This window comes from Denticeps clupeoides, chromosome 11 (assembly GCF_900700375.1).
Source record: "Denticeps clupeoides chromosome 11, fDenClu1.1, whole genome shotgun sequence".
Lineage (NCBI taxonomy): Eukaryota > Metazoa > Chordata > Actinopteri > Clupeiformes > Denticipitidae > Denticeps > Denticeps clupeoides.
Genome location: NC_041717.1, coordinates 16,605,008 through 16,632,954, shown reverse-complemented (window position 1 = coordinate 16,632,954; position 27,947 = coordinate 16,605,008). Strand labels below are relative to the sequence as shown.

Sequence of the window (27,947 nt, the reverse complement as noted above, 5' to 3'; positions counted from 1 at the left end):
GACATCTCTTGTGGTTTTTGAATCCTTGTGAGTGATTGTTGGGACCCAAACAGCATTTCAGCACTTTTTCACAGCCACTGAATCAACTGGTTAGAGTCACTGAATCAACTGTAAATTTGAAGTTGTAAATCTCAAATAATTTTTACTGCTTCTGAATTTTGACTATATTAAAGAATTATGGTTTAATCATGAATTACAATTAACTGTGAATCAGGACTGAATTAAGACTGAATCATGACTTGTTCAACTTTGAATCACTACTGAATCAATTAAGGAATCAATACAGATTTCTTGCCTTGGGTCAATACATACACACATAATTATGCTTTTAAAGGGGTCAATTGATTCAAATATTAAATGCAAATAATATAATAAAATCTATTTCTAATCATAATTTTAAAGATTCTCACATCAGTTCTCACCTCAGGCCAGCTGGGCAGAATGAGAAGAATGTAGAGAGGAAACCACGGTGATTTCACTGCACTGGCATGCAGGATGCAGCTTATTGGTTGTAAACCAGACAAAAGGCCAGGGGCACCAGAGTCAGAATGTGCGTCAGGTCCACTGTTCCTAAAAAAAAAGTGGACGGTGGTTGTGGACATTTCTGGATCGGTGACCAGTGAAAACGTGCACCCGGCAGGCTCTGCGCCCCGATGCAGGCAAGATCAGACCCGGTTTGGACAGCAAATGCCTGGTAATTAAGCCAAAATCTGCAATTAGTTTAAGCCGATGGCAACGACAGCAAAAAATGTTGACGATTGCAGGACAAAGGTCAAAGTGCCGCTCTGCAAATGCAAGCAATTAAACTAATGATGCTGGGGTGTGGGCTGCATTAAGCGTCCAAAATGGAGTAAAGATTGGTTAATTAAGGCAGAAGAAGCTGATGTAATTAGGGGGAGTTAAGATTAGTGCCTGTCAATGCCGGGCCAGGTAATAGAGTTATTATTGGGCTCAGGCAGTGTTACATTACACTTCTGAATAAACACAAACAAATTAGCAGCGCCGCCCAATAATGGGTTATCTTGTCAGAGTCGGACAGAAATCCATGCCCTATAACACTGTGTTAATTTTATGCACCACCGACAAGCGGCGGCGGGATCGATGGCGGCGCTATAAAGCGAGGAGAGGCATCAATCCGGCTGAGGGGCTTCAGCTGCTGCCTCTGGGTAAACTTCCCCTAAAGGTTAATTTTTCAGCAGATTTACAGTAACCTTTGGGGCAATTACTCCCTCCCAATCACCGCTCCTTCTAATGAACCAAATACTTCAACCAGGACGCCAGCGCTGAGGCATGAGGTCAGCTGACTGGGCAGGTACGAGGATGACCCCGAATACCTGCAGGCGCCTGAGGGGTCACTCCCAGCTTCTTATCCGATCAGGGGAGATGCGTCTGTAACGTGAGAAGAGATTGTAGCTGGAACTTCAGCCTTCATCGGGTGTCTGGTGGCAAAAAATTATTTGTGTGTGTGTGTGTGTGTGTGTATATATATATATATATATATATATCTCACACACACACACACAGTGGGGCAAAAAAGTATTTAGTCAGCCACCAATTGTGCAAGTTCTCCCACTTAAAAAGATGAGAGAGGCCTGTAATTTTCATCATAGGTATACTGAGAGACAAAATGAGAAAAGAAATCCAGAAAATCACATCCTCTGATTTTTAAATAATTTATTTGCAAATTATGGTGGAAAATTAGTATTTGGTCACTAACAAACAAGTAAGATTTCTGACTCTCACAGACCTATATCTCCTCTATCCTGCACTCATTACCTGTATTAATGGCACCTGTTTGAACTCATTATCAGTATAAAAGTCACCGTCCACAACCTCAAACAGTCACAGTCCAAACTCCACTATGGCCAAGACCAAAGAGCTGTGTGAGGACACCTGCACAAGGCTGGGAAGACTGAATCTGCAATAGATAAGCAGCTTGGTGTGAAGAAATCAACTGTGGGAGCAATTATTAGAAAATGGAAGACATACAAGATGACTGTTAATCTCCATCGATCTGGGGCTCCACGCAAGATCTCACCCCGTAGGGTCAAAATGATTACAAGAACGGTGATCAAAAATCCCAGAACCACATGGAGGGACCTAGTGAATGACCTGCAGCTGGGACCAAAGTAACAAAGGCTACCATCAGTAACACACTACGTTGCCAGGGACTCAAATCCTGCAGTGCCAGACGTGTTCCCCTGCTTAAGCCAGTACATGTCCAGGCCCGTCTGAAGTTTGCTAGAGAGCATCTGGATGTGGCCTAGCCAGTCTCCAGATCTCAACCCCATAGAAAATCTTTGGAGGGAGTTGAAAGTCCGTGTTACCCAGCGACAGCCCCAAAACATCACTGCTCTAGAGGAGATCTGCAAGAATGGGCCAAGATACCAGCAACAGTGTGTGAAAACCTTGTGAAGACTTACAGAAAACGTTTTGACCTTCGTCATTGCCAACAAAGGGTATATAACAAAGTATTGAGATGAACTGTTGTTAGTGACCAAATTCTAATTTTCCACCATAATTTAAAAATCAGAGGATGTTATTTTGTCTCTCATATTTGAGGTATACCTATGATGAAAATTACAGGCCTCTCTCATCTTTTTAAGTGGGAGAACTTGCACAATTGGTGGCTGACTAAATACTTTTTTGGCCCACTGTATATATGTGTATATATATATATATATATTCAAAGGTAACCCCAAGCAACTATTAATCTCTGATTTTCATCTGCCAAAACCAACATAAAACATACACATTTTACTTTTTTTTATGATAAATTTGTATGATAAATCCAATTATTATTATGGATATAATTGGATATATGGATATAAATCCTCCTGTCCCACAGTGGATAAAGATTAATTAGGGGCTTTCATTTCTCCCCTCCTCATGTACAACAGAGACCAGCACCAACACTCCACATGTTCACTAGCCATTGATTTGACGCTGAACTTTGACCCTGCCAGTGAAACTGTCAGGGGTGATTAGCTGGGATAATGTGCGCTACTGGTTTGCACAAATTAGCAACTTCAGCATCTGCCTGTGGATCCGGATGCCTGTCACGCCTTCATCATCCATCCTTTCACTCCATTCTACACACTCTGGAACTCAGGAGCCTGTATCGTGTAACTGAGTGGTGGGGCAGTGGTGGCCTATCGGAAGGTTGCCGCCAAGGTGCCACTGTGGTGCCACAGAGTAAAGTACCGTCCCCACACACTGCTGCCCGGGCACGTGGCATGGCTGCCCACTGCTCACCAAGGGTGATGGTTAAATGCAGAGGACACATTTCACTGTGTCACCGTGCGTTGTGCTGTAGTGTATCACAATGACAATCACTTCACTTTCCGTTTTTTTTAGCACTCCGTTCTCTGCCGCACAATACTCAGCACTCTGGAACTCAATTCTCTGTACTGCCTGCTGCTGCTGTATTTAGAAATTATGGGTAAAAATGGGTCACATGACTCACATGAAGTTTAGAAGTTGTGTCTGTTCAGTTCTTCAGAGATAACGGAACCCGTTAAAAAACCCTATCATGTGCTCATGTGCGTCATTCCACACCCTTGTATATTATTGGCATATATTTAGCACGCTTTTCATTCAGGCGGCCTGTGTTAGGAGTCACGGCAGGTGTGTCCTGTGGGACGTCTTCTCGGGGTGAAGATAAATGATAGTTTCAGTCTACTGCACAACTGGTTGTTGACGTTTCTTTGTCCCTCCTCACCACCTTTTATCTGCCATTCTTTTGCCTCTGGGTGGGGGCAGGATGAAATTTATTGGGTCTGTTCAGGGGCCCGGAGGGTGGGGCCATGGGACTTCAAAGGCAACCTGAGAGCCCTATCCATCACACCCCATGTCTAAAATTCCTCACCTAAACCCATTCAGAACGGGGCTCAGGGCAGATTTACCTGAGACATGTTTACATTTTTCCATTAAATCTGCATGAGTGCCTGAAGCCACTTTTATATTTTTAATTAAAAAAAACATAATTTGAGGATCTGCATATCGCACTACACATCATTTCATGAAACTTGCACGCTGGACAAAGAGACTCAAACACATAAGGTCCCCCCCTGAGATGCATTTCTCTTAATAATGGGGGTTAGGAACAGGCTAATGCAGCGTGATGGGATTACTTCCTCCAGACGCTTATCTGGGTCACACTTTACATCTAAAACATCACCAGGGCACTGGGCAATAAAGCATCATTAGAGCCTGAGTGTGACATTTCACCCCATTACACCCCTCAGTCCTAGTCTCGCTTGCCGTTTAACATTTATTACTTCAGATTTCTTCTGTAAAATAACCTCCAATGATCCTGTGGCTGTGAAGCAGCAACACAAATAGTCAGGTTCTGACAATGGGGATTGTGGCTAATGGGGTGAAAGGTCAGAATAATTGTAGGGGCTCACAGCTGGACAGGAGCATATCAGAAACAGGCTGCTAGGAGGCTTCACTTCATTTTCAGACCTGATCTCGGAGATCAGAACTGATCCTGAATGGATCCGGCTGGAGTGGAGACTGCATTTCCACTGCCACTCATGCGTGCCTATGGTTGCCAAGGTGGGGGGTACTATAGCAACAAAACAAGCAAGTAGTTGCAATGGATCCCATTTGTTGTGGAGGGAGATGGATGGACCCTACATCTGAGCTCTTATAACCCTGGTCTGTGGGTCAGAATACAGCCCATGTTTATTGCACTGATTAACAATAACAGTGTTATTAAAACCAGATGAATATGTCTTTATATATTTATATATAACCAAACGGCGAGATGGAGTTCATCTGTAGAATCACCAGTTCCGTTCGCTCGTTAAAGCTGAACGCAGCGCTTCGCCCGACAGGTTTTCAGAGGGATTCGGCGCCAGATCCCAGAGTGCACCTGCTTTCATGTTGATATGAAACATTTAGGATGCAAATTGTCCCGAACGCACAAAAGGCCATGGCTGCTGATGAACCGTCGCTGGATCTGATGTCTTGGCAAACACAGCTGTGGCCGAGTCGTGCTCACGTTTCTTTGTTTGATGACCTATTACCTGACCGATTAATTATTTATCATGCCTACATTTTAAGCTAAAACGGAAGGGCGCTAACCTTTGTCCAAGTTTCTAAAAAGGGCAACTCTGGAAGTTGTGCACAAGTTGCAAGGTGGCTCTGTCTTCTAACAGCTTTCACTGGAACACATAAAGCCTAAACTTAATCTTCTCGAAAGAAGGAAAAAGTTTGGCAGCTCCACCGCGGCATCCAGCGAGTTCGATTTCCCTCTCAGGGGGAATGGTGTAAAGATAGGAAGAGGCTGATATTCGGAGACGGGAATCCCAGAGGAGCCATGGCTAAGCGGCCTAACAAGCCCTGCTGTCCACATGACTGCAGAGCTCACATTGAGAGGAGCAGGAGTCTTATCTCACACATAATTGGAATCACACTTCTGTCTATTTATGGTTCCTAATGCACATTTTTAGTGCCTGTTTCAGTATGCACCTAAACTCTAAACCAATTAAAATTTTGTTAACTTGGGAAATGTGCACCAAACAAATCTTTAATTTTAGTTTTTTTTTTACTTCAAATAAGTAAAAAAAAATTATAATGCTAGAAAATCTTCATTTCTGATAACTGCGACCCTGCGCTGCTCTTCAGAATTGATCAAACATCAAACGGCGCCCCCAAGTGGCTAAGCAGGTTCGCCAGGTTCGGCTGTTTTAAAAGAGGAAGAAGAATAAGATAAAAACTGGACTTGATGGAAAGCAGTTGTTTCCCAAAGAAATTAAATTAAATGCAAATATAATTATTTAATGTATATATAGTACAAATGCCATAAATAAATACGACATAAGAACAACTGTCAAAATTAATGAAAGTGAAGTGATTGTCATACACTGCAGCACAGCACACGGTGACAGAACGAAATGTGTCCTCTGCTTTTAAACCATCACCCTTGGTGAGCACTGGGCAGCCATGACAGGCACCCGGGGAGCAGTGTGTGGGGACGGTGCGTTGTTCAGTGGCACTTCAGTGGGTTTCGAACCGGCAACCTTCTTATTACCGGGCCGCTTACTTAACCCACTAGGGCCACCATCAAAAACAGATTATAATTGTTGACCGTGTTGCCAGAGAAATGTTAGTCGTCAATCCGTTAAAGTGACGACGAGACCATCGGATTTAGAATAAGCGGACATGGCAACATTATGCAATTCGTGTTACATCCAGCAGAGGGCAGAAAAGTCCCAACACTCAGTGGGGCACGTTCATGCAGACCCGAACAACGGAGCATTCATTAAAAGTGTCGATTTAATAGGCGTTTTCCATACAGTCTGCAGATTTAAACATTTCTTCATGCTTGGCCTTTGTCTATGAACTAGACCTATGTAGACGTTTAATATCGAGCTTTTCATTCGAAAAATGTGCCGTAGCCGCCTTTTCGTCGCCTGATCCTATGGAACACGGCCAAGGAACATTTGAAGATGGCGCGGAAGTGTCGGTGGAGTCAGCTGTCGTGAGAGACGTGGAGGATTTCTGACAGTTCTGGAGAAAAATCCTGCGCTTTCTTCTCACAAACCACAGGTTCGCCGACGTGCTGTTTAACTCTTGTGACCTTTGTGCCTGTAACAGATGAATAAATGATCACGTTGGCCTGTTGTTTCTGCTCTGGACGCACCGTGTTCTTGCATTCTTTTTTGTTCATGTAGCCGTTTTATTGCGATTTAATGACTATGCGTGTTTCACAGTATTTTGAGGTCGTATTTGCTCTGCTTTGGTCAGCTTTGTGTCGACTGGAGTCCCTGATAATAACAGTATTACCAGGAAGGCGCTGGGAATATTGGTCTGGAGTGTGTGGGGTTAAGAGTTGCTTCTTTTCTACCTGAAGGTGAAGAATGGGGGACGCTGGACCAGGCTCCGCCGCTGGCCCCGCCGAGGACGGGCTCCTGTCCCGGATGGCCCTCAACGACAACAAGGCGGGGATGGAGGGGCTGGACAGGGAAAAAATTAACAAGATTATTCTGGAGGCGTCCAAGGTATCTTCTCAAGCTTCTCTGGCTGAGAAATGCTCTTTTTGAAGAAAGACACCGACCAAGCACAACACAGAAACAACTTGAACGCGATCTTCTCTTTATCACGCTGATCAGGGCTCAAGGTTTTACGAGAACGAGCTGAAGAAGGAGAGGCAGGTGAACCAGCGCGTCGAGAAGATGTTGCAGCAGAAGGGCCGGGTCGCCGAGGAGCATCTAAGGACGGCACAGGTTCAGGTACATCATCGCCGCGAAAGTGTCTGCCATGGTCTGCTGGAGGTCAAGAGGTCACGTGGCTGAATCCCACCCTGGGACAGGTGGACAAGATGATCTCCGAGCTGGAGCGAAGTCGGGAGCTGAGCCGAGTGATCGTCCACGTGGACATGGACGCCTTCTATGCCGCCGTGGAGATGAGGGACCGGCCGGAGCTGAAGGACCAGCCCATGGCTGTGGGGTCCATGAGCATGCTGGTAAGGTTTACGTCTGTCTGGACTGTTTAAACTGAGGAACGATGAACTGGATTGTCTTTCTTTCGTTAGTCCACCTCCAACTACCATGCCCGGAGGTTTGGGGTCCGTGCGGCCATGCCTGGGTTCATCGCAAAGAAGCTCTGCCCCAATCTGGTCATTGTCCCCCTGAACTTTGACAAATACAAAGCTGTGAGCTCACAGGTAATGTTGCTGTGGTCTCTTCTCATGTTTCACGTGTTTCGTTTCCTCGAACTGTTCCTAACCTGTTCTGAAAGGTGCGGGAGGTGTTTTCAGACTATGATCAGAACTTCTTGCCCATGAGCCTGGATGAGGCCTACCTGGACATCACTGCCCATCTGGAGATGAGGCGCAACTGGCCCGAGTGTCAGCGCTCCTACAGGGTCTGCGCCGAGACCCTGGCTTCCTCAGACGAAGGTTGTTCTCCTCATTAAACCAGTTTACTGGGTGCTGTAGTAGAAACGGTCATTGCCAGGTTCACGTGACCGGGCTTCATTCTGAATATCACTGAGATGGTTATGTGAATAATTAAATGGTCAGATGTTTGTCACCATCTTAGTGGTCATCTTTACCCTCTAGAGAATCCAAGCTGAACCTCTCTCGCTGAACACTAGGTGGGAGTGCAGAGTTGCCAGAGGCTGGTGAGAAGGAGGAGAGTCTGTCCCCAGTTCTGTTTGACGAGAGTCCTGGGACAACTTCGTCCTTCCAGGACCCCCCTGGCAGGGTGGAGGTTTTTGGGACCACCGCCGAGGAGGCGGTCAGGGAGATGCGCTTCAGAATCGAGCACAAGACATCCCTCACTGCCAGTGCTGGTGAGTTGTCTTGGCTACGTTACTTGTTTGGTTTTTAGGTTGTTTCCCTGCACAATCTCGTAAATTTGACATGAATTCCATAATTTCTTGACTTTTATTTTATGTAATATGTATTTGTTGAACAAATCAACATATGTTATAATCATATATATCATGCATATTATAGAATCTTTTTAAAATTATTAATATTATTAATTATATTGTTATTAATATTATTATTATGAATAAAGTTAATATGTTGATGTTTATAGGCCTACAGTCTAACATGAAATGACATGTTTTTATGGTTGTAATTGAAGAAGCTGGTGACTGTGGTAGTTGCCTAGTGAGTAACACGCTCGCCTATGAACCAGAAGACCCAGGTTCAAATCCCACTTACTACCATTGTGTCTCTGAACAACACGCTTAACCCTAAGTTGTTCCGGGGGGGGGACTGTCCCTGTAACTACTGATTGTAAGTCGCTCTGGATAAGGGCGTCTGATAAATGCTGTAAATGTAAATATAAGCTGGTCTTGCAATTTAATATTCTCTTTTTACTTGGTGGTTTTATGTAAGTTTCGGTGCCAGAATGCCGCTGGTTTAACAGAGTTGTCTTTTGTTTGGCAGGAATTGCCCCCAACATGATGCTTGCGAAGGTCTGCAGCGATAAAAATAAGCCCAACGGCCAGTACAGAATCCCGCCTGAGCGGCGGGAGGTGATGGACTTCATTCTGGACCTGCCTGTCCGTAAGGTGGGTCATTTGGGTGACCGGGACTGCAAATAAATATACAAATAATAATAATAAAAAAAAAAACACCATGCCACAGTGAAACAACTTCCTTACAGATTCAGTGCCATTTGAGGGCTGCTGTTCAGGGTTGCAGTGGAAGTAGAATGAAGTGTGTCTGTGTGTGTTTGTTCTCTCTGCAGGTGCCCGGCATAGGAAAAGTGACAGAGAAGATGCTTGCTGCTCTGGGCATCAACTGTTGCTCCCAGCTCGGCCAGAAGATGGCACTACTCTCCCTGCTGTTTTCTGAGACATCGTGGCATCACTTCCTGCAGATCTCCCTGGGCCTCGGCTCCACCCACATTGTCAGGTGCGTTAAGACCCTTCAGATCTTTCCATTTTTGTGCATTACAACTGTAATGTTTGTTCGTAACTATGTTTGTTCATTTACCTTTTGATTGACAGAAACAGCGAAAGAAAAAGCATGAGCACAGAAAGGTAATTTTTTCCCCCATCCCTTCTTCACCGGTGTTTGTGAGCAGAGCATGTTGATTTTATCCCGACTGCTCTTCTCTCAGGACGTTTGGGGAGATGAGTGTTGCTGAGGAGCAGCTGACTCTGTGTAAAGAGCTATGTGAGGACCTGGCCCAGGAGCTGTTGAAAGAAGGACTGAAGGTACACACACACACACACACACGCATGCAAACATCATACCATGGGCTGGCTCTTCTGTCGCTCACTCACTTCTGCTTTAATCCAGGAGTCGATCATTTTATTTCCTTTCAGGGGGAATTCGTTTGAGCGGTTATTAGTATTATTAATTATTAGTAGTCAAGGAGAATCATGCTGTCAAAACCCAATGATGTTGAGACATTTTTCATCTCTCTTTTCATCTCTTCAGGCAGAAATGGAAAGAAATGAATAAAATACACATGTATAGTACAATAGTTGAATATTATCAGTGAATATATGTAGGGATAAACGTTTTCATTAATTTAACGTCCGAATGGAAAGTGTGAGTAATTTTTTTTTGTCGTGATGTCATAATTGCCGGCTCTGTAATACCATAAAGGAAGTTTGCTTACTGCCAAACTCTTAACTCCATTTTATCCACAATCCCACCACTACAGCACCCCGACCTTCACACAATATTGTCTCAGGCTCTCGTTAATGCTGAGCGCCAACACGCTGCCGTGGAGCTAACGCTCACAATCCCACTGACATGCAATGTGTGTTTTCTACTGTTGGTCTTGGTATTAAGGCCAGCATTACAGTGTTACCAAAAAACAACAAAGGAAATACATTTCTTTACCTTGCATATTGCTGGAAGAGTGTGTGAAGCTGTGAAGAATGTTTGTGGCTATTGGTTTAGTGATCGTTGTGAGATGGTGTGTTTTCTCTCCCCTGAGTTATCTGTTTGGGTGGCTTGTATAAATATATATATATGAAACAATATAATGTAGTTATCTGACAAATGTTCAAGTTGATGTTTACATGTCCACACAGATGCATTTACATGCATATGACCTAATAAGGAAATTATACTGCTACTTATACTCAGTCGTCATGACAACTATCTGTCCCATCCAGGGCAAGACAGTCACTCTGAAGGTGAAGAATGTGAAGTTTGAGGTGAAGACCAGGGCGCTGACACTGCCCTACTCTGTCTCCTCGGCCAACGAGATCTACACGTCAGCACGGGATCTTCTGAGGGCGGAGCTTGACCATGTTAGCCCGGAGCCGCTGAGACTGAGGCTCATGGGTAAGGCCTGTAGTTGACATTGAATAGGTTCCTCTCATATATAATCACCCTGTGCCTGACACTCTAATAAAGTGGCCTTGTGTGTGTGTTTGTGACTTATTTGAGCTTCATTTATCACAGGAGTTCGTGTCTCTGGTTTTGCGTCTGTGGATGAAAAGAGGCCGCAGCAGAGGAGCATCATGGGATTTCTCCAGTCAGGGGGAAGTGATGTCATCAAGGCCAGTGAGACGACCCCTCCCATACCGCTCTCTACTTCCTGCCCCCAACCAGAGCAAAAGGCCATTCCCAGAACCTTTAGCAGCAGTGGCCCTCAACAAATGTCCTTCTTTCAGAGGATCCAGGCGGAGAGGCTACAGCAGGCAGAGCTAGCAGGGGGAGGAGCTAAAGATTTGTGTGAAATCCAGGCAGGATTTGTTTCCAGACCCTTCACCCCTCCGCCCATACACACTCCTCCAACCATTTCATCATCGTCCGCAACACTGAAAACACACACAGTTACCAGCACCTCACTACACACCGACTCTGTGCTCACACACTCACCCCCCTGCACATCAGCGCCCGTCTCACTAATGCCCCACCCCCTCACCTGCCCAGTATGTTTCAAGGACATGGAGACGTCCGACCTGACTGCCTTCAACATGCACATAGACGAGTGTCTGAAGTGTAGCGCCGCACAGAAGGGAGATGAGGGGTCGCTGTCGGGTTCCAGAGTTCTGGAGACGGTAACAGCCGGTGAGCTGCAGCCAGCTGGAGAAAAAGACAAGCCAGGTGACGTCAGCGTGACATCGGGTGTGTGCGGCCACACCCCCCTGGTGTGCCCAGTGTGTGGCCAGATGCAGGAGACCGCTGACCTGACCACCTTTAACCACCATGTCGACGAGTGCCTGAACCACAACGTTCTGCTGGAGCTCCGGGAAACGGGAATCCAGACAGTCCACGAGGGTACTGTGTCCACGCACACACTCACATGGTTTCCTAACACTCAAGATACACGCTGAATTCAGTTTAAATAACGTTTATGAATATATAAGCATGTCATAATGTATTTATTTCTGTATGTCAGTAAGTATCACCCCTTAAACCAGTCCTGCTTTTGGACCAGCCACTTATGCCATTAATGGATTGTGCACCATTGTGCAATTGTGCAATGCAGATTTTAGCACAGACTAAAGGCATTCAGTTAATAGCAAACGAGCTTGTGGATTGGCATGCCAGATGGAGTTTTCATGTTGCTCTTTTCTGCTCCAGCAGGGAAAAGTCAGAGAGAGGGTGGCTCCGGGGGGAAGAAGAAGAGGTGAGGACCTGCAGTGGAGTAATGATTAAAGCATTTAGCACCTTAGCCTTGTAACTGCCATTTTGGAATTAAGCAATTCCAGACAAAGTGTTTTGTTTTGTTTGTTTGTTTGTTTGTTTGTTTGTGTGTGTGTGTGTGTGTGTGTGTGTGTGTCTAGACAAGGTTCTTCTCCACCTCCACCATCAAAGAAAGCCAAAGCTGCAGCTCCCAAAAACACCATTGACCGGTTCTTCAGGTGATACTTAAACCAGGATCCACCTGAACCTGAGGGCGACCCACAGCGTCGGGGTGTGTGTGTCTGTTTTTAATAGACTGAAGGAAGGATGTCCTCTGCGGGTTTTTATACTGTCTACACATGCCCCGTTTTAATATCCACATTCAGTGCCATAAATTATGAATTTTGTGTTTGAAAAATACACCAATTGTAATATATATATGTGTGTGTGTGTGTGTGGTTAATTGTGAAGAATAAGTTTGACTGTAAATTATTCTATGCATTAAGGAATATCTCAGTGTCGTAATATCTTACTGAATGAATAAAATATATTTTTATGATGATTTCCAGTCTGTTGTGAGTCTTGCTTTCGAAAGTAACAGCTATTGAGTTGCAGTACTGTTATCATGATTATAACTGTGATGTTGAAAGGTAGACCGTTGCGCCACCGGCAGGGAAGCCTGCTGATCCAGAGCAGGTTAGCGCTGGGCGGGTGCTGCTGAGTAAACAGCAGTTAATGCCGACGGGGTTGATGTAGCATTCTTGCTCACTGAAGAACATGGAAAGGCGAGCGCAGGCACTCCGGGACCGGATCCTCCAGAGCCCCGTTCTGAAGACTGAGAACCTCAACCCCAAGAAATGGCTGAAATCCCAACAGGTCAAGGGCTTCACCGACTTTGTGCTGCAGAGGGACGCAGACGAGGACAACAGCGGGTACGACAATGTGGAGATGTGTGAGTATAGCTGTGTGTGTGTTGCATGGTCATTTTTATAAAGACCCACATGAATTCTCGCTTGAATGCTTCAGTGTGGCCTAGGCTGTTCAGTTGACCCCTGACCTCAAATGAAAAGCTTCAGCTCCGAGGTGTTGAGAAGGTGCTGATGGTCTTATTACGGTATATGTTATCTAACTATAGGATCATTTTTGTCAGATATTCTGGGCTGAATAGCCTGATTTCTGTAACTGTTCCTATTTTTTGAGATCAGATCTTATCTCTCGACACACAAAGGGCCCACTTCAACTCGGGTGAACACCCAGAGCGCCGCCTTGTTTGTGTACGGAAGGGCATATTTGCCAATGACTTCAAACGTGGGCACGTTTCCTCCAGAAAATGAAATGTTTGTGTGTGTGTGTGTTTTTACCTGGTGCTGCTCCGTTTCAGTGCTAGATGTGGAGAAGGAGTACATCGAAGCGGCAAAGCGAAATGATCTGGCCACCATAAAGCAGCTGGGCAAAGGGGTCAACATCAACGCCAAGAATGTGGTGCGGTTTCCATAAAAAATAACATAAACAATGTATTCATTAATTGTTAGAATCATTTATTAATAGTTGAATCAATGCACTGATTACGTTTTTATTGGCCTTTAACTACATTTTATTGAAATGGTATGATTTGTGTGTCTGAATTGTATTATTAAGCATGACACCCCACAGTTTAGAGTGAAATCCCACTGGCTTCTCGAGATTTTTTATTGTGAAAGATTTTATCTATAGAGTTCAGTCCTCATTTTTGTTGTTTGCTATCAGCATCACCGAACGGCTCTTCACTACGCTGTGGCTCATAAGAATGTGGAGGTGGTAGATCTGCTTCTGAGGAGACGGGCCAAGCTGGACCTGCAGGACAAGGTCTGGACAAGGAACCGGTTTTAAATAAATCAATAAAACAGGGCACATATGAATAAATGTATTTCCTCGCCAGCATGGAGTCACTGCTATCCACCTGGCAGCCTGGTTCGGCAGCCTAGAGATCCTCAAACTGCTGGTACAGGCAGGGGCCGACCAGAGTGTCTTGAACAATGTGAGTCTGTGGTCTGGCTGCTTTAAATTGCTTTACTGAATTTGTCAGTAATATTTAAGCATGCTGAAGTGTGTGTGTGTGTGTGTGTATAGGAGGGCATGAACATGATGCACTGTGCTGCAATCAACAACCACACAGAGATCATGAGTTACATCATCAACGACCTGCAGATGAAGGAGCTTGACAAGGAGGACCAGGTGGGAAGTGACATCTTCAGGCCTCATGCCAGTCTGTTTTAGTGATGCTCAGGCTGCTTTGTGGTCCTGCACATGGTTCTTTGTGTTTTTTTTTTTGTTGCTGTTCAGAGCCTCTGTTTTCACTTTTTTGGTGTCTGTCTGTCTTTCTGTCAGCGGGGGAACAGACCGTTTGCGGCGGCTGCAGAGCACGGCTGTGTGGCGATGATGCACATGCTGATGGAAGAACAGTACAACATGGCCACCATGGAGCCAAATTTGGTACAACAGTGCGCGTGTGAGAGTGAGAGAGGGAGGGAGAGGCACAGTGTGCTTCAGCATGCGTTTCTCTGTTTCAGAGCGGCGACACACCTCTCCACCTGGCAGCCAGGAGTGGTCAGATGGAAGCTCTTCAGCTCCTCCTGGACAGCTTTGATGTCCGTGACGAAGTGAACCATGTAATTTATCACATCTCTCGTTATAACACCCACCTGCTGACCCCTGACCTCTCTAGGAGGTCCAGTCTTCCATTCCTGCCTTTACTCTTACAGTGAAACCTGGACCTTCAGCAGATTTCTGTGTGTAAAGTTCTCCACAGTCCATAGTTTTTGATGTTCGGATTGCTGGGAAATGTTAAAATTCGGAATATTTTTTCAGGAAAATTGAGGAGGATGAATAAATTTGCCACCGAGAGAATGTGTGTTTATGTTTCCTGCTCTCTGTCCTCCAGGCTGGGCAGACCGTACTATATCTGGCTGCGGTAGAGACCCACGAGGACTGTGTGCAGGTTCTGCTGAGCGCAGGGTGCGACCCAAACATCCCCACCATCGTACGTACCGCAGCCAGACGTGTATTACGCTTGTATTAGTGTCCTGTAATGTGATTGGAATTGTAGAGGAATCACAAACTCCCATCAGAAGCTGTAAATGCAACTCAACCAAACAGAAATGTGGGGCTCTCTATGACAAGGTTGATTGTCTCCTCGACCTGGCTGGTTTAAGTTGAGTCCTGAGTGATTGTATCTGACACTTGGATAAGAAAAAATAAATAAATATGCGCATCACAATGTCCCCTCATGTCAGGCCAACACCTTCCCCCTACACCCCATCAATCAGAGAGGACACACGCAACTTGTGAAGCTTCTCATTGGGAATGGAGCCCACATCAATGCCCAGGACCAGGTGAGGCTGATGCACACTGCCCTTTCATATATGAATTCGACTGATGTTATACAGGATTCTGTGTGAATATAAAAAGTGTACACACCTATTTAAATGACAGGTTTTGTGATTTAAGAAAACAAGACAAGACAGCTAATTTCAAAACTTTTCTATTCAGTTGATTAGTATAATAAATATTTTTAAAAAATACAATAGGATGGTTTCATTCGTCTGCATACCCTTAGAACTTGATCTCACCTCAAAGATTTTCTATTGGATTTATGTCTGGGCTCTGGCTGGACTGGGCTCTTTGCAAACATAGTTTCATGCTATTTTCTTGTTCAGCACCAACGGTCTCCACTGCACCTGGCGGTGAAGAACTGCCACCTCCCCGTCATACACACCTTGCTGGAGTCTGAATGCAACGTCAACCTCACCGATCATGTGCGTACATCTTGATGAAATGATTTTCTTGAGCCCTTCGGTTTGGTGTAAAATGGTCTTGTGTGTAGATGGGACAGACGCCACTGCACATTGCTGCAGAATTTGGCCGGGTGGACGTGGTGGAAATGATCTTGAAGGCCGACGTGGCCCTCGAGATCAAGGACAAGGCGAGTTGGCTGTGGCATCTTAGTTCCACTTAAAAAGTGGAACAGAATCATGAATAAAATATCATATCACCCTCCTCGGCAGCAAGGTAAAACTGCCCTGGGCGTGGCGGCCCGAGCGGACGCTGTGGTTATTGTGGACATGATCATCAAAGCAGAGCGCTACTTCACATGGAGGAAGGTGAGTGCCGCCACAACAGCGTCTTTATTCAGAGTGACAGGTAATAACAGAGATAATGCAATCAAAGGGACGCTCTCATTTCACCTCGAAATGTCAGCATGTTTACGCCGAGTCAGACAAGTCATGTAGTCATCTCGCAATTATAATAATTGCTCATTTCAGCGTGGGTGACGTTTATTGGCATTTGTGGATGATATTCATCCAGCAGAACAATCATGTGCCAGATGGGTTCCTGCACAACGAATTCCCACTGACCTTCAAACTAGACCACCGCATGGACACCAAAGAGATCCGAACCACCATCTGGAACCTGGCCTACAAGTCCTTCAAGAGGAATGACTGGAAGAAGCTGGCAGAGCACTGGACATTCACTGAGGAGCAGGTGGCTGCTATTGAAGAGCAGTGGACTGGTATGCAAAAAAAAAACCAAACAATTTCAACACCAATTTTCACTACAAATACAGAGAGTGCAGAATTATTAGGCAAGTTGTATTTGAGGAATAATTTTATTATTGAACCACTATGTTCTCAATGAACCCCAAAAAAAAAAAAAAAAAAAAAAAAAAAAAAAAAAACATATCAAAGCTGAATGTTTTTGGAAGTAGTTTTTATTTTTAGCTATTTTAGGGGGATATCGGTATGTGCAGGTGACTATTACTGTGCATAATTATTAGGCAACTTAAATGGTATATTTTTTTTTATTATTATTTATTTTTACCAGTGAAACCAATATAACATCTCCACATTCACAAATATACATTTCTGACATTCAAAAACAAAACAGCGACCAATATAGCCACCTTTCTTTGCAAGGACACTCAAAAGCCTGCCGTCCATGGTTTGCCATCCATGAAATCAACATTGCGTGCAGCAGCAACCACAGCCTCCCAGACACTGTTCAGAGAGGTGTACTGTTTTACCTCCTTGTAAATCTCACATTTGATGGACCACAGGTTCTCAATGGGGTTCAGATCAGGTGAACAAGGAGGCCATGTCATTAGTTTTTCTTTTATACCCTCTTGCCAGCCACGCTGTGGAGTACTTGGACGCATGTGACTGAGCATTGTCCTGCATGAAAACCATGTTTTTCTTGAAGAATGCAGACTTACCACTGCTTGAAGAAGGTGTCTTCCAGAAACTGGCAGTAGGACTGGGAGTTGAGCTTGACTCCATACTCAACCTGAAAAGGCCCCACAAGCTCATCTTTGATGATACCAGCCCAAACCAGTACTCCAGTCGGACTGGAGCTCTCTGCCCTTTACCAATCCAGCCACGGGCCCATCCATCTGGCCCATCAAGACTCACTCATTTAATCAGTCCATAAAACCTTAGAAAAATCAGTCTTGAGATATTTCTTGGCCCAGTCTTGACGTTTCAGCTTGTGTGTCTTGTTCAGTGGTGGTCGTCTTTCAGCCTTTCTTACCTTGGCCATGTCTCTGAGTATTGCACATCTTGTGCTTTTGGGCACTCCAGTGATGTTGCAGCTCTGAAATATGGCAGCTGCACGCTTGACTTTTCTCAGTTCATGGGCAGTTATTTTGTGCCTTGGTTTTTCCACACGCTTCTTGCGACCCTGTTGACTATTTTGAATGAAACGCTTGATTGTTCAATGATCACGCTTCAGAAGCTTTGCAATTTTAAGAGTGCTACATCCCTCTGCAAGATATCTCACTATTTTGACTTTTCTGAGCCTGTCAAGTCCTTCTTTTGACCCATTTTGCCAAAGGAAAGGAAGTTGCCTAATAATTATGCACACCTGATATAGGGTGTTGATGCCATTAGACCACACCCCTTCTCATTACAGAGATGCACATCACCTAATATGCTTAATTGGTAGTAGGCTTTCGAGCCTATACAGCTTGGAGTAAGACAACATGCATGAAGAGGATGATGTGGACAAAATACTCATTTGCCTAATAATTCTGCACTCCCTGTATGTGTCTAATAAATGAAGAGAAGTAAGCACTGCACTTTCAATGACCAGTACCAAAATTCCAAAAAAATATTGGTTGTTCTTCAACAAAATTGGTTTATGTTCCCTGTTTGTTTTCCTTATAAATTCATATTTAGCATTTACCACCAGTAGGAATACTGTCAGACATGCCCGTCCATGACAGATTCATAGAGGAGGCTGATATTTGTGGCGAATTCTAGTATGGAACACCAGGGTTGCTCAGAGAAGGCTGCCGTGGATAAGTGGATATCTCTCTCTCAGGTCCACAGAGCTACCAGGAACACGGGAATCGGATGATGCTGATCTGGCTGCATGGAGCAACGTCCACTCAGAGAAGCCCGGCTAAAGAGCTGTATGAGGGACTCCTGTCCATTGGTAATAAGAAGGTGGCAGGTATGAGGGTTTTGCATCTTCTTAAGCCACTTAAAGTACTTGCAGTTCCTCTAGGGTGTAATATGAAGGGGGGGGGTTGCTGTAGAATGTGAGAAGCTTGACATTAATCTTTCTGGCTTTACTGTAGTTAAAGACTTTAGTAAGAACAGCATTTGCAGTATTAATAACAGTTCCTGGATACATGCAGTCCTGCATGTTGTATATTTTTTAAAACGATAGGCCATTTAGCAGAGATGTAAAGATTACACTCATTATAGGGACTGTCTACATCATGGCTTTGTCTGCATTTTACGCTTTTTCTGTGCCAGCGGTGAGAAAGATGATGGCTTTGCTTTTCAACAAGTGTAATACTCACATTTACAAATTTGTTGGGTTTCAGTTTTTATAATATTTAGTGGCATATATATTATTTGTTTGATTATTTCCAGAGCATAATAAGTTAATTCTCATCTTGACAGAAAAAATAAGGATGGAAGCCAATGAGGATGAAATGAGGAGATGCATCATATCTTGACTTGAGGCTGAAGGACAGACAGAAATATTCCTCGTCTTCACTCAGCTGTGATCGGAGAGATGAAACGCTGGCAGAACTAGTGAACGTCTCCACGGGGTTACCGTAAAGACGCCTGACGCTGGAAACTTCACAAAAAGACAGGAGCTTTAGTGCTAAAGGTCCCAGTAAAATCAGATTATCATTTACTCGTGCATCTCCCTGCACCTCAAATGGGTTTACATTTACATTATTTATCAGACGCCCTTATCCAGAGCGACTTACAATCAGCAGTTACAGGGACAGTCCCCCCCCTGGAGCAACTTAGGGTTAAGTGGGATTACCACCCTGCACCCTGGGTTTAGACTAATTTGTTTTATTTAGGAAGGAAATGTGTCACTGACAACAGATTTCAAGTAAGAGCCCAGTACACAACATTGTTCATTATTAAAATAAAAAAAAATGTGCTTTAAAATAAATAATGGCATTATAGAAATAACTCTAGCTATAAGCACCATGTCAACTTTTCATCCAAATTAAGGAGATTCCAGAGGTAATTTATTAAAACAGTTTAAAAAAGGGTATGGCTGTAAAAATCACTGTTTCTGTGCACTGCTGTACTTCACTAATATGGCTCGTCTTTGCACACGTGTGTACATGTTGTGTTCAGTCCACTACTTTGATGGGGTGTATGGATTGAGGCGGTCCGTGGGGATCTCTGGTGCTCCTGCTGCCTGGCCGGGCCTGCGCCTGATTCGTCACGCGCGGGAATTTGGATGCGGTGGCCTGGCCCACAGTCAGCTGCGTCACACACACACACACACACACACACACACACACACACACACACACACACACACACACACGAGAGAGAATAAAATGAATGAATGTGGATGTTCCTCACTATGTGGCTTCTGCTACAAAAAAAATTCTATTTAGCCAAACAATAAGAATTGTAGTCAATATGGTTCTGGGATTTTATTTGTGTTTTGCAAACCCTGCAAAATTAAAAATGTTGATGAAGCGAAATTGTGTTGGGGCTCATGTTATGAGACAGAAACCTGAGACCAACCTGGGTAACAGGGTGGTGTCGCTCAACAACGACTGAACTCATTGGAGGGGTGACACCCATGACCTGCAGGTTGCTTGGCATCCTACTGCCCTTGGTGACCTCAGGGCGTCCAGTGAGGCGGGCGGTGACCACCCGGACGGGTTTCTGTTGACCGGCGGTAATGTTTCGAGAGCTGGACTGAAAAAGGGAAGTGCAGCGGGGAAAATAAGTAGTTGATACACTGCCGATTTTTCCACTTACAAAGAATGGAGAGATGTAATTTTCATCATAGGTACACCTTAACTGTGAGAGACCGTATCCCCCCCAAAAAATCCAGAAAAACCACATTGTAAGATTTTAACATAATTATTAGGCAGTACCTGTCTAAAGGAGGAAGCTCCGCCTCCAGGAGGCAGAGCACCACTCAGCACAGATGTGGAGGGAAGTGGTTGAGCACTGAAGATGCCCGGCCCCTGAAGATGCAGAGAAAGAACACACCCAAATATAAGACCAGATAGGGGGTAGGTGTTTATATTATATTTATGCCCATTTGGTAATTATGCAAAAAATGTGGGACATTTTATGAAACCAGCCATGATTTAAAAACAGAATTTAGTAAGTTAAAATGTTTGTGTTCAGTACAGTCTCACCACACTGTCAATCTCGCTGCTGGATTGGCCCTGGGGTGGAGGGGTCTCCGTAACGACCGGACTGGTGGACCGGCCCACAGTGGGGCGGGCCTGCACATCGGCCAATAATCTGGAGCATTGTTCGTCAGGAGGGAGAGGGGCATCTGAGGACACGCCAATAACTGCTGGTGATGATCAATAATCTAACCCTTCTGACAAAGCTTTACTTCCAGTGTACTTCACTGTACACGTTTCTTTAAAACAGGACCCACTTTCTGAACATATGAATAAATTAAGCCACACATAGCCAATGAAACAGATGGAAAGAAATCCCAAGCTCTTGTCAGTTCTACCACCAGCTTCCCAAATCCCTACTGACAGGGAGTGAGTGGAACCCAACATGAAAGAGATGGCACCGCCGCGCTCATCCGCGCTGGGATTTGTCCGTGTGCAGGTACATGTATGATAATCCATAGACTGATATTCAAATTTATCACATGAAGAGCATTTTCTACTGTACCCATCACCTACTCACCCTCATGTTTTTCATGTATATTTTGTGCCCATCCTGACAGCTGGTGCCAAATTCCTTATGTGTGGAAGACAATTTGGATTTTCATCACACATCGTAGACTGAATCATTTAAAGGAATGACTAGCTGAAAATTAACATGTACCTAGTTTGGTCATGCTGCTCCAGTCAAATACTTAATCAATAATATCAGGACTTACTACCGTTTTAAAACTGTGCTGATTGTTGATCCACTGGGCAACGCTATATTGGTAATGCAATAAACACCCATCAGCCATAACGGTTGAAGTGAATAGTGTTGATTATCCCGTTACTCTACTCAGTAGGTGAGATTTATTATGCAGCAAGGGGACATTTTGTCCTTGAAGTGATGGAAGCAGAACAAAAACGACAAGTGTAAGGATTTGAGCGACTTGCTGGTGATCCCGACAACAGGGTCAAGGCTCACTGTTTCACACATGGAGCGCAGGCTGCCGACGTGATTTTCACTCAAGATGCGAACCAAGTTTTATGGTTCCCTGTCGCCCTGGCGACTCACCATTGTCCAGCTGGCCGTCCCCACCCTGGAACATGCTGAGAGCCTCCATATTGAGAGCACAGACTCCACGCATAAAGGCTTTCTTCATGGAGTCTTCGTAATGCTCCCGCTGCTGCTGCAGACGAACGATCTCAGTCTGGGCCTTCTGCAGAGCCCGCACATGCTGAAAAGACACACACACACACACACACCTCAATTAAAAAGCTTTAATGGTCACCATTATTCCTTCAGTTTCCTTTACAGTCTCCCTTTCTGTCCCAACACCATTAATGTCGCCTGTGCTACGAATTAGCATCAGTCAGGATTAATTTGGAATCTAATGATGACCACCATTAACCTTCCAGGCTAATGGAGTCTTACAAAGACTAACCCCCCTAAACTCAAAGAGTCTGTAGTAGGCAATGCGGCAATGTCCAGAGTAGTGAAGAGGTCATGTGATTCAGACACTTGGAGTTGGGTTCTTCTGTGACTACCTGTGATTCCAAGATCATTAGAGAACTCACCTCCGCCATTCTGGCCTCATAGTCGTAAGACAGCTGCACGCAGACCTCTTCGGCCCGGAGGCGACACGCCCGCTCCACCTGCTCCTTCCAATGGCGGGAGATGAGCGAGTGCCAGGCGAGCCACACCTTCCTCTTCAGCCGCAGCTGGTAGTGCTGCTCTGCCATGTGGGTGCCCTGAGCCTTCAGCGAGACCACAGCAGTGGGGGCATGGGTGAGTGACCACAACTCTTACTCAGAGGTCACGCAGAGTTAAAGTTGTTTAAAACTACTGATGCTGAGCATGAATTGGAAAATGTGACTGTCACACTGTGCCCCTCACCTCCTCTAGACTGCTGCAGCGCTGCAGTCGCCAGTGGGTGAACGACCTCATGAGTTCCAGACGCTCCCGCTGTCTGTCAATGGCGCGGCTCAGGTTCCTGATGACCTACAGGACAACAGCACATCTGACTGATCAGTCTCTCAACGGAAACATTCACCTAGATTTCATACATGCTGACTTCCACATCTATCGTTCACATTCAGGTTAGGATTATTCAGCAGAACTGACATCCTAACACCCAAAATCTCACGATACATGGCCCCATTCATTTCCTCAATACAGATCAGTCGTCCTGACCCCATTACAGTAATGCATAATGTTTCCACTTCCATGCTTCACAGTGGATATGGTGTTATTTGGAGGCAACTCAGTATTCTTCCCCTCAAAGAGTTCTGTTTTGGTCTCATCTGACCACATGACATTCTCACAATCCTCCTCAGGATCATCCAGATGGTATCTAGTAAACTTTAGACTGGTTTGGCTCAATCAGGGGACCTTTCAAATCCTGCAGTGTTTTAATCCATGATGACTAACAGTAATCTTTGTTACTGTGGTCCCAGCTCTCTTCCCGCTATTGACCAGTTTCCCCAGTGTAGTTCTGGACTGTTTCCTCATCGTTCTCAAGATTGTTTGGGGTACAATCAATCTTGACATCTTGCGTGAAGCCCCAGGTCGAGCGAGATTGTTACTGATTTCAACAGTTGATCTCTTATCACCAAGCTTCTTGCCTATTGTAGATTGTACACCAGCACAAGACTGGGATGAGCCAATCTTGTCCCTGGTGTCCAGAGACTCTCTTGGCCATGGTGGAGGCTGGAGTCTGACTGTTTGAAGGTGTGGACAGGCATCTTTTATACAGATAACGAGTTCAAACAGGTTCCATTAATACAGGTAATGAGTGAAAGATAGAAGAGCTTCTTTAAGGTACCCTGACAATTTTGTTTTTGCTTTTGTATAGGCCGTAAGTGGTCCCATATCTATATCAGCCTTGGTGCAGAATTACAGCCACTTTTAGCCAATGAGATTTCCCCAGGACTCGCTGTTTTGGTGTCTGTAGCTTTAAATGATAATATGGAGGAGAGCGGCCTATAGAAGTTGTGGGGGTCATTCGCAGAAATGGCGTCATCAAGACCATTCACCAACCACAATGTTTGTTGCGGACAGGACGTTGTGTAGGCATTTTTCCAGAAATTGCCAGACTTCTTGCTTGTTTGTAGGTGCTAAATACTTACTTTCTGCACCATTATACAAATAAATTCTTTAAAATCATAAAATGTGATTTCTGGATCTTTTTTTACATTCTGTCTCTCTCAGTTAAAGTGTACCTATGATAAATTAAAGACCTCACTCATCTAAGCATCCATATCCTCACTTTGCCTCTGTGCTATTAGCATTAATGAACACACTTAACATTTTATGTCTTATATAACACCAGGAAAACTCCAGCCTATGAGCAGTAGTGATAAACTAAAACATTCAGATCAATTGACTGGCCAGACTGGTTTTACTGAATAGCCGGCGGCATCACCAGCCCATTCCCTGCGCGTGCGAAGGTGTGACTTTGCACCTCATCCTTCCTCTGGTTGGAGATCTCATAGGTATGTAACAGGTCCTTCAGACTGCACATCTCTGTCCTGAGTTCCGCGGCCTGTGCCTCGTGCCTCTCCCTCTCCTTCCGCAGCTCCAGCCGATGTTGCTCCATAAACGCCAGTTTCCACTTCCTCAGCTCTGTCAGCACATTGGCCTGGAATCACAATGAAAACTCACCTAAAGCAGCTCAGAAAGAGGCAGGCAGCTCACAGAGGTGCAAAGGTTTGATGGGAAAGTGCTGGCCTAGCGGGTAAGGAAGCAGGTATTCGGAAGGTTGCGCGTTCAAATCCCGAATTGCCAAAATGCCACTGAGTACCGCCCCACGCACCTTTCGTGACTGCTCACTAAGAGTGATGGGTGAAATGCAGAGGACACATTTCAATGGGTGCAGCGTGTACGGGTGTATCGTGCTGCAGTGTATCACAATGATAATCACTTCAATAGTTTACATATGCGGTTGTTTCTTTCACAAGACCGTTGTACTTTGTATAAATACCTTAAGGCTGTCGCTCCATGTGTCCAGTATGTTCTCCATTTTGTTCATCTTCTCCTCAGAAGCAAAGATCTCAGTTACTACAGCGATAGTTGGACTGGTGTTGATCTGCCTGGACGTCTCAGATGCAGCCTGCGGCCTCTGTGCCTCTCCCAGAGCAACTGGAGGCCTGGTCAACGTTTCTTCAGCTGAAAGAACAAATGCAAATTTCCCCGGACAATTCACTCTTCCTGTTGGTCAAAAGGATGACAGAGCACAAGAGACAGTATCTGGCTGAACCCAAGTCCTAAAAAACAAAGTACCTCGTACTTGAGCAGGTGATTCCTGGATCAGAGGGCTGGCCCTGGCAGAGGTTGCCTCAGCTTCTGCAGGAAAAAAGAAATAAAAGATGGGCAGGTACAGATAAAAAGGTTTGGTTCAAATGCCATATAAGAATAAGGTCTGCAGTGGAGGGGCTTTTGTTTGTTCCTCCTATTCACTCCATGCAAACCCCCCCTGAAAAGTAACATGTTAAGCATTATGTTTAGTAACATGTTAAACATTGTGCTTAGTAAATTTTGAACACTACTACCTTCTGGAGGCAGAGATTTCTGGGAAGTTCCCCCTGCTGGTCTTGAGAGCTGGGACAGGCGAAGCAGCTGGGATGGGTCGCTGAGCTCAAACCTGGGAGTGACAACAGCACACCTGAGGAGCTCCTCATACTCATCCTGTCAATCAAAAAAGCAAGGGTCAAGCCTTTAGAACGTTTTCGCAGACTTCCCACGGGCTACAGAGATCTTAAAGGATGTTTACCTGCAGCTCAGAGGACACAGAACTGCCCCGGTCTGAGTCCCTCGGTAAAACGGGACTGCAATGCTCACAATCATCTGAGGACATCTAAAGCATGAACCGAGAAAACGTGTCACCCAGGCATATCATCACTGAATAAATTACAGAGTCATCTTTGGGTATTAACTTTGCATGGCATTCAGCTGACACCCCTTTTTCCAGGAGGAATTATATTCTTGGAACGCCCTGTAAAGATAAAGTGAATGTCACTTGTAGCAGCTCGGGGGAGGGTTAAGGGTCCTGCTAATTTTACATTTACATTATTTATCAGACGCCCTTATCCAGAGCGACTTACAATCAATAGTTACAGGGACAGTCCCCCCCTGGAGACACTCAGGGTTAAGTGTCTTGCTCAGGGACACAATGGTAGTAATTGGGGTTTTAACCTGGGTCTTCTGGTTCATAGGCGCTAGGCTACTAGGCTACTACCACCACATGGACACAGCTGTAGCAGGCCGGGTTCAGGCCTGTGAATTTGTGGTCATCGGGTTCAAGGCTGTAAGTTAACTAGCTCAGTTTCGGTGATACATCAGGGACTGTTTTACTGTGTTTTGGATGAGGCTTCATTCGTGATAATGAAACACTGCGGTTTACACACTCCAAGAGAATCCGAATGACGTCTTCAGCATAAAAAATATGAACAGATCTCAGACATGATTTCCTGGGCTCCAACTGCAATACAGCTCCTTTTCCGACAGTATTTACACGACTACACCAATAACCCATAAAACAAAAGAGAGATGTAGAATTGCAGGGTCTAATGAAGTGTTCGGCTTTACGTGACAAAGCTAGCACAAATTAGCAAGATAGCCTGGTACTCGGATGACATTGTCGAGCGTCACTTTACCTTTCAGTCCTTTTTATTAATCGCGCGAAAACACCTTCTTTATTGCAGGCTCCCTCTAATGTTTACGCTTCCCTTCCGTGTCTAAGAGCCCGACAGCCACAACACCTCCGTCGAGCCGTTTCAAACCAAAGTACGGGCCACAAACGAGAGATTTCATTGGTCCGCGTTTCCACTGAGCGACTATCTGGAAACCTGATTGGACATCGGCCCCCAAACTGCTTCCCAACTTGTGATTGGACCACACGTTGCCGTGGGAACCGTCCGAGACTAAGATTAATTCATAATCCAACCCTACAACGTGAATTAAAATACATTTAGATCTGCGATAAAAACGCTATACAAGATTATGCTAAAGAAAATGTAAAAAAGTAACTCGTGTCGACCCCGTGGTTGAGATCTCCAAGGATAAATAAATGTAAATCTCGGTGGGACCTTAACTTAATGTCAAAAAGCAGTTTGTTTAAATGCATGTGTTTTGGTAGGTGGTAGTAGCCTAGTGGGTAAGACACTCGCCTGTGAACCAGAAGACCCGGGTTCAAATTGTGTCCCTGAGCAAGACACTTAACCTTAAGTTGCTCCAGGGGGGACTGTCCCTGTAAATACTGATTGTAAGTCGCTCTGGATAAGGGCGTCTGATAAATGCTGTAAATGTAATGTAAATGTAACATACTAAAAAAAAAAATCCTCTCTTTCTGTTATGAGTACATTGAATAAATAGGTGCGTCTATGTTGGGTTGTCATTTTATGCACTTTTTGCAGTAAACATTGCTTTTAATCAAACAGCAGGCCCAAGGCTGCCGATCCAGATTGAGAAATTTTGTGCGCTAAAAATCTAATGTAACAGCATGATAAAAGGAATACCTGCGCTTTTTTTTTCTTGTTTAAAAGCAGTCGGCATATATGGCTACAAGACGTTCTATGCACTCCAGGGCATTGGGCCCATTCCATTAAAGCTCCTACCCTATGGCGTCTCGGCTCACATCCATACTCGACGCTGCCAGGCAGAGAACAAATGAGAGGAAAGGTTGAGCTTTAAGGCTAATTGAATAAGGAGGGGGACGGTAGGTGGAGAACGTGCTATTTCCAAGGCCTGATCTTTTGCCTTTTGAACTCAGAAACAAACTAAATGTAGGCGCACAAAGTGTATTGTAAGTAATTCATAATTCTGGACACAAACGCCATATTCTACATAAAAAAGAATAATTGAATGTTGCTATACCAGTTCCCCAAGCAGTTTGGTGTTTTTCATGGCACCTATAAAAGCTGTAAGATCATGTGTTTATACAGAGCATATATTTCACCACTGGTAATCAGTACATTTGGATCAGGCTGAAAGGGCGGAGCCACTGCAAATGAAATAGGGGAGAACACTGTGCCGCGGCCACTCATTAAGATAAGTGCCTCTTTGCCCTCCATCATTTCTGCCGTAAAATGTGGCTCCCTTGCCAGGGGTCGCCCGTTCCGTGAATCATCACATTTAGAGGATGAAAAGGGCGTGGCTGCTGCCTTATGGGTTCTTGTGTGCCTTTGTGCATTTCGGGTTTTGGCGTACACATGTGCTGGTGGAGGGTCATTATT

The 27,947-nt window shown here is 44.9% G+C and overlaps 3 protein-coding genes across 5 annotated transcripts; 2 read left to right on the top strand and 1 right to left on the bottom strand.

The window, feature by feature from the left end:
• The first annotated feature begins 6,242 nt into the window (after window positions 1-6,242).
• On the top strand, window positions 6,243-12,626 carry polk (polymerase (DNA directed) kappa). 2 transcript variants are annotated; one of them, XM_028995756.1, is made up of 15 exons: window positions 6,243-6,558; window positions 6,863-7,010; window positions 7,122-7,241; window positions 7,322-7,474; window positions 7,544-7,675; window positions 7,750-7,909; window positions 8,107-8,304; window positions 8,912-9,036; window positions 9,216-9,382; window positions 9,478-9,510; window positions 9,591-9,687; window positions 10,603-10,774; window positions 10,895-11,716; window positions 12,026-12,068; window positions 12,226-12,626. In XM_028995756.1, the coding sequence occupies exons 2-15, from the start codon at window positions 6,870-6,872 to the stop codon at window positions 12,305-12,307; spliced, it is 2,445 nt and encodes an 814-aa protein (XP_028851589.1). In that variant the 5' UTR covers window positions 6,243-6,558; window positions 6,863-6,869; the 3' UTR covers window positions 12,308-12,626. The 2 variants fall into 2 exon arrangements, with proteins under 2 accessions (XP_028851589.1, XP_028851587.1); XM_028995754.1 differs by having other exon boundaries at window positions 12,023-12,068.
• Window positions 12,627-12,815: 189 nt separating this feature from the next.
• On the top strand, window positions 12,816-19,900 carry ankdd1b (ankyrin repeat and death domain containing 1B). Of its 2 annotated transcripts, none has more exons than XM_028995770.1 (15): window positions 12,816-13,016; window positions 13,446-13,546; window positions 13,811-13,909; window positions 13,983-14,081; window positions 14,174-14,278; window positions 14,432-14,536; window positions 14,614-14,712; window positions 14,985-15,083; window positions 15,337-15,435; window positions 15,760-15,858; window positions 15,927-16,025; window positions 16,108-16,203; window positions 16,412-16,613; window positions 18,419-18,550; window positions 19,009-19,900. In XM_028995770.1, the coding sequence occupies exons 1-15, from the start codon at window positions 12,842-12,844 to the stop codon at window positions 19,062-19,064; spliced, it is 1,665 nt and encodes a 554-aa protein (XP_028851603.1). In that variant the 5' UTR covers window positions 12,816-12,841; the 3' UTR covers window positions 19,065-19,900. The 2 variants fall into 2 exon arrangements, with proteins under 2 accessions (XP_028851603.1, XP_028851602.1); XM_028995769.1 differs by having other exon boundaries at window positions 16,409-16,613.
• On the bottom strand, window positions 19,403-26,506 carry poc5 (POC5 centriolar protein homolog (Chlamydomonas)). The gene is made up of 13 exons (XM_028995771.1): window positions 26,370-26,506; window positions 25,487-25,570; window positions 25,266-25,401; window positions 24,997-25,059; window positions 24,698-24,882; window positions 24,179-24,355; window positions 22,612-22,716; window positions 22,293-22,472; window positions 21,790-21,952; window positions 20,742-20,884; window positions 20,472-20,564; window positions 20,113-20,289; window positions 19,403-19,841 (listed from the first exon to the last, which is right to left on the bottom strand). Exons 2-13 carry the CDS (start codon window positions 25,568-25,570, stop codon window positions 19,707-19,709), a joined length of 1,641 nt encoding a protein of 546 aa, XP_028851604.1. The 5' UTR covers window positions 26,370-26,506; the 3' UTR covers window positions 19,403-19,706.
• Between the last annotated feature and the right edge of the window lie 1,441 nt (window positions 26,507-27,947).

Coding starts and splice junctions, on each gene's coding strand:
- polk (XM_028995754.1), top strand. CDS start 6,870: ATGGGGGACGCTGGACCAGGCTCCGCCGCTGGCCCCGCCGAGGACGGG. Junction 9,688..10,602: donor TGTTGAAAGAAGGACTGAAG/GTACACACACAC, acceptor TGTCCCATCCAG/GGCAAGACAGTCACTCTGAA. Junction 12,069..12,225: donor TCCGGGGGGAAGAAGAAGAG/GTGAGGACCTGC, acceptor GTGTGTGTCTAG/ACAAGGTTCTTCTCCACCTC.
- ankdd1b (XM_028995769.1), top strand. CDS start 12,842: ATGGAAAGGCGAGCGCAGGCACTCCGGGACCGGATCCTCCAGAGCCCC. Junction 14,082..14,173: donor ACCAGAGTGTCTTGAACAAT/GTGAGTCTGTGG, acceptor GTGTGTGTATAG/GAGGGCATGAACATGATGCA. Junction 14,713..14,984: donor TCCGTGACGAAGTGAACCAT/GTAATTTATCAC, acceptor TCTGTCCTCCAG/GCTGGGCAGACCGTACTATA.
- poc5 (XM_028995771.1), bottom strand. CDS start 25,570: ATGTCCTCAGATGATTGTGAGCATTGCAGTCCCGTTTTACCGAGGGAC. Junction 22,473..22,611: donor GCTGCAGCAGTCTAGAGGAG/GTGAGGGGCACA, acceptor GTCTCGCTGAAG/GCTCAGGGCACCCACATGGC. Junction 19,842..20,112: donor GACACCACCCTGTTACCCAG/GTTGGTCTCAGG, acceptor TGTGTGACGCAG/CTGACTGTGGGCCAGGCCAC.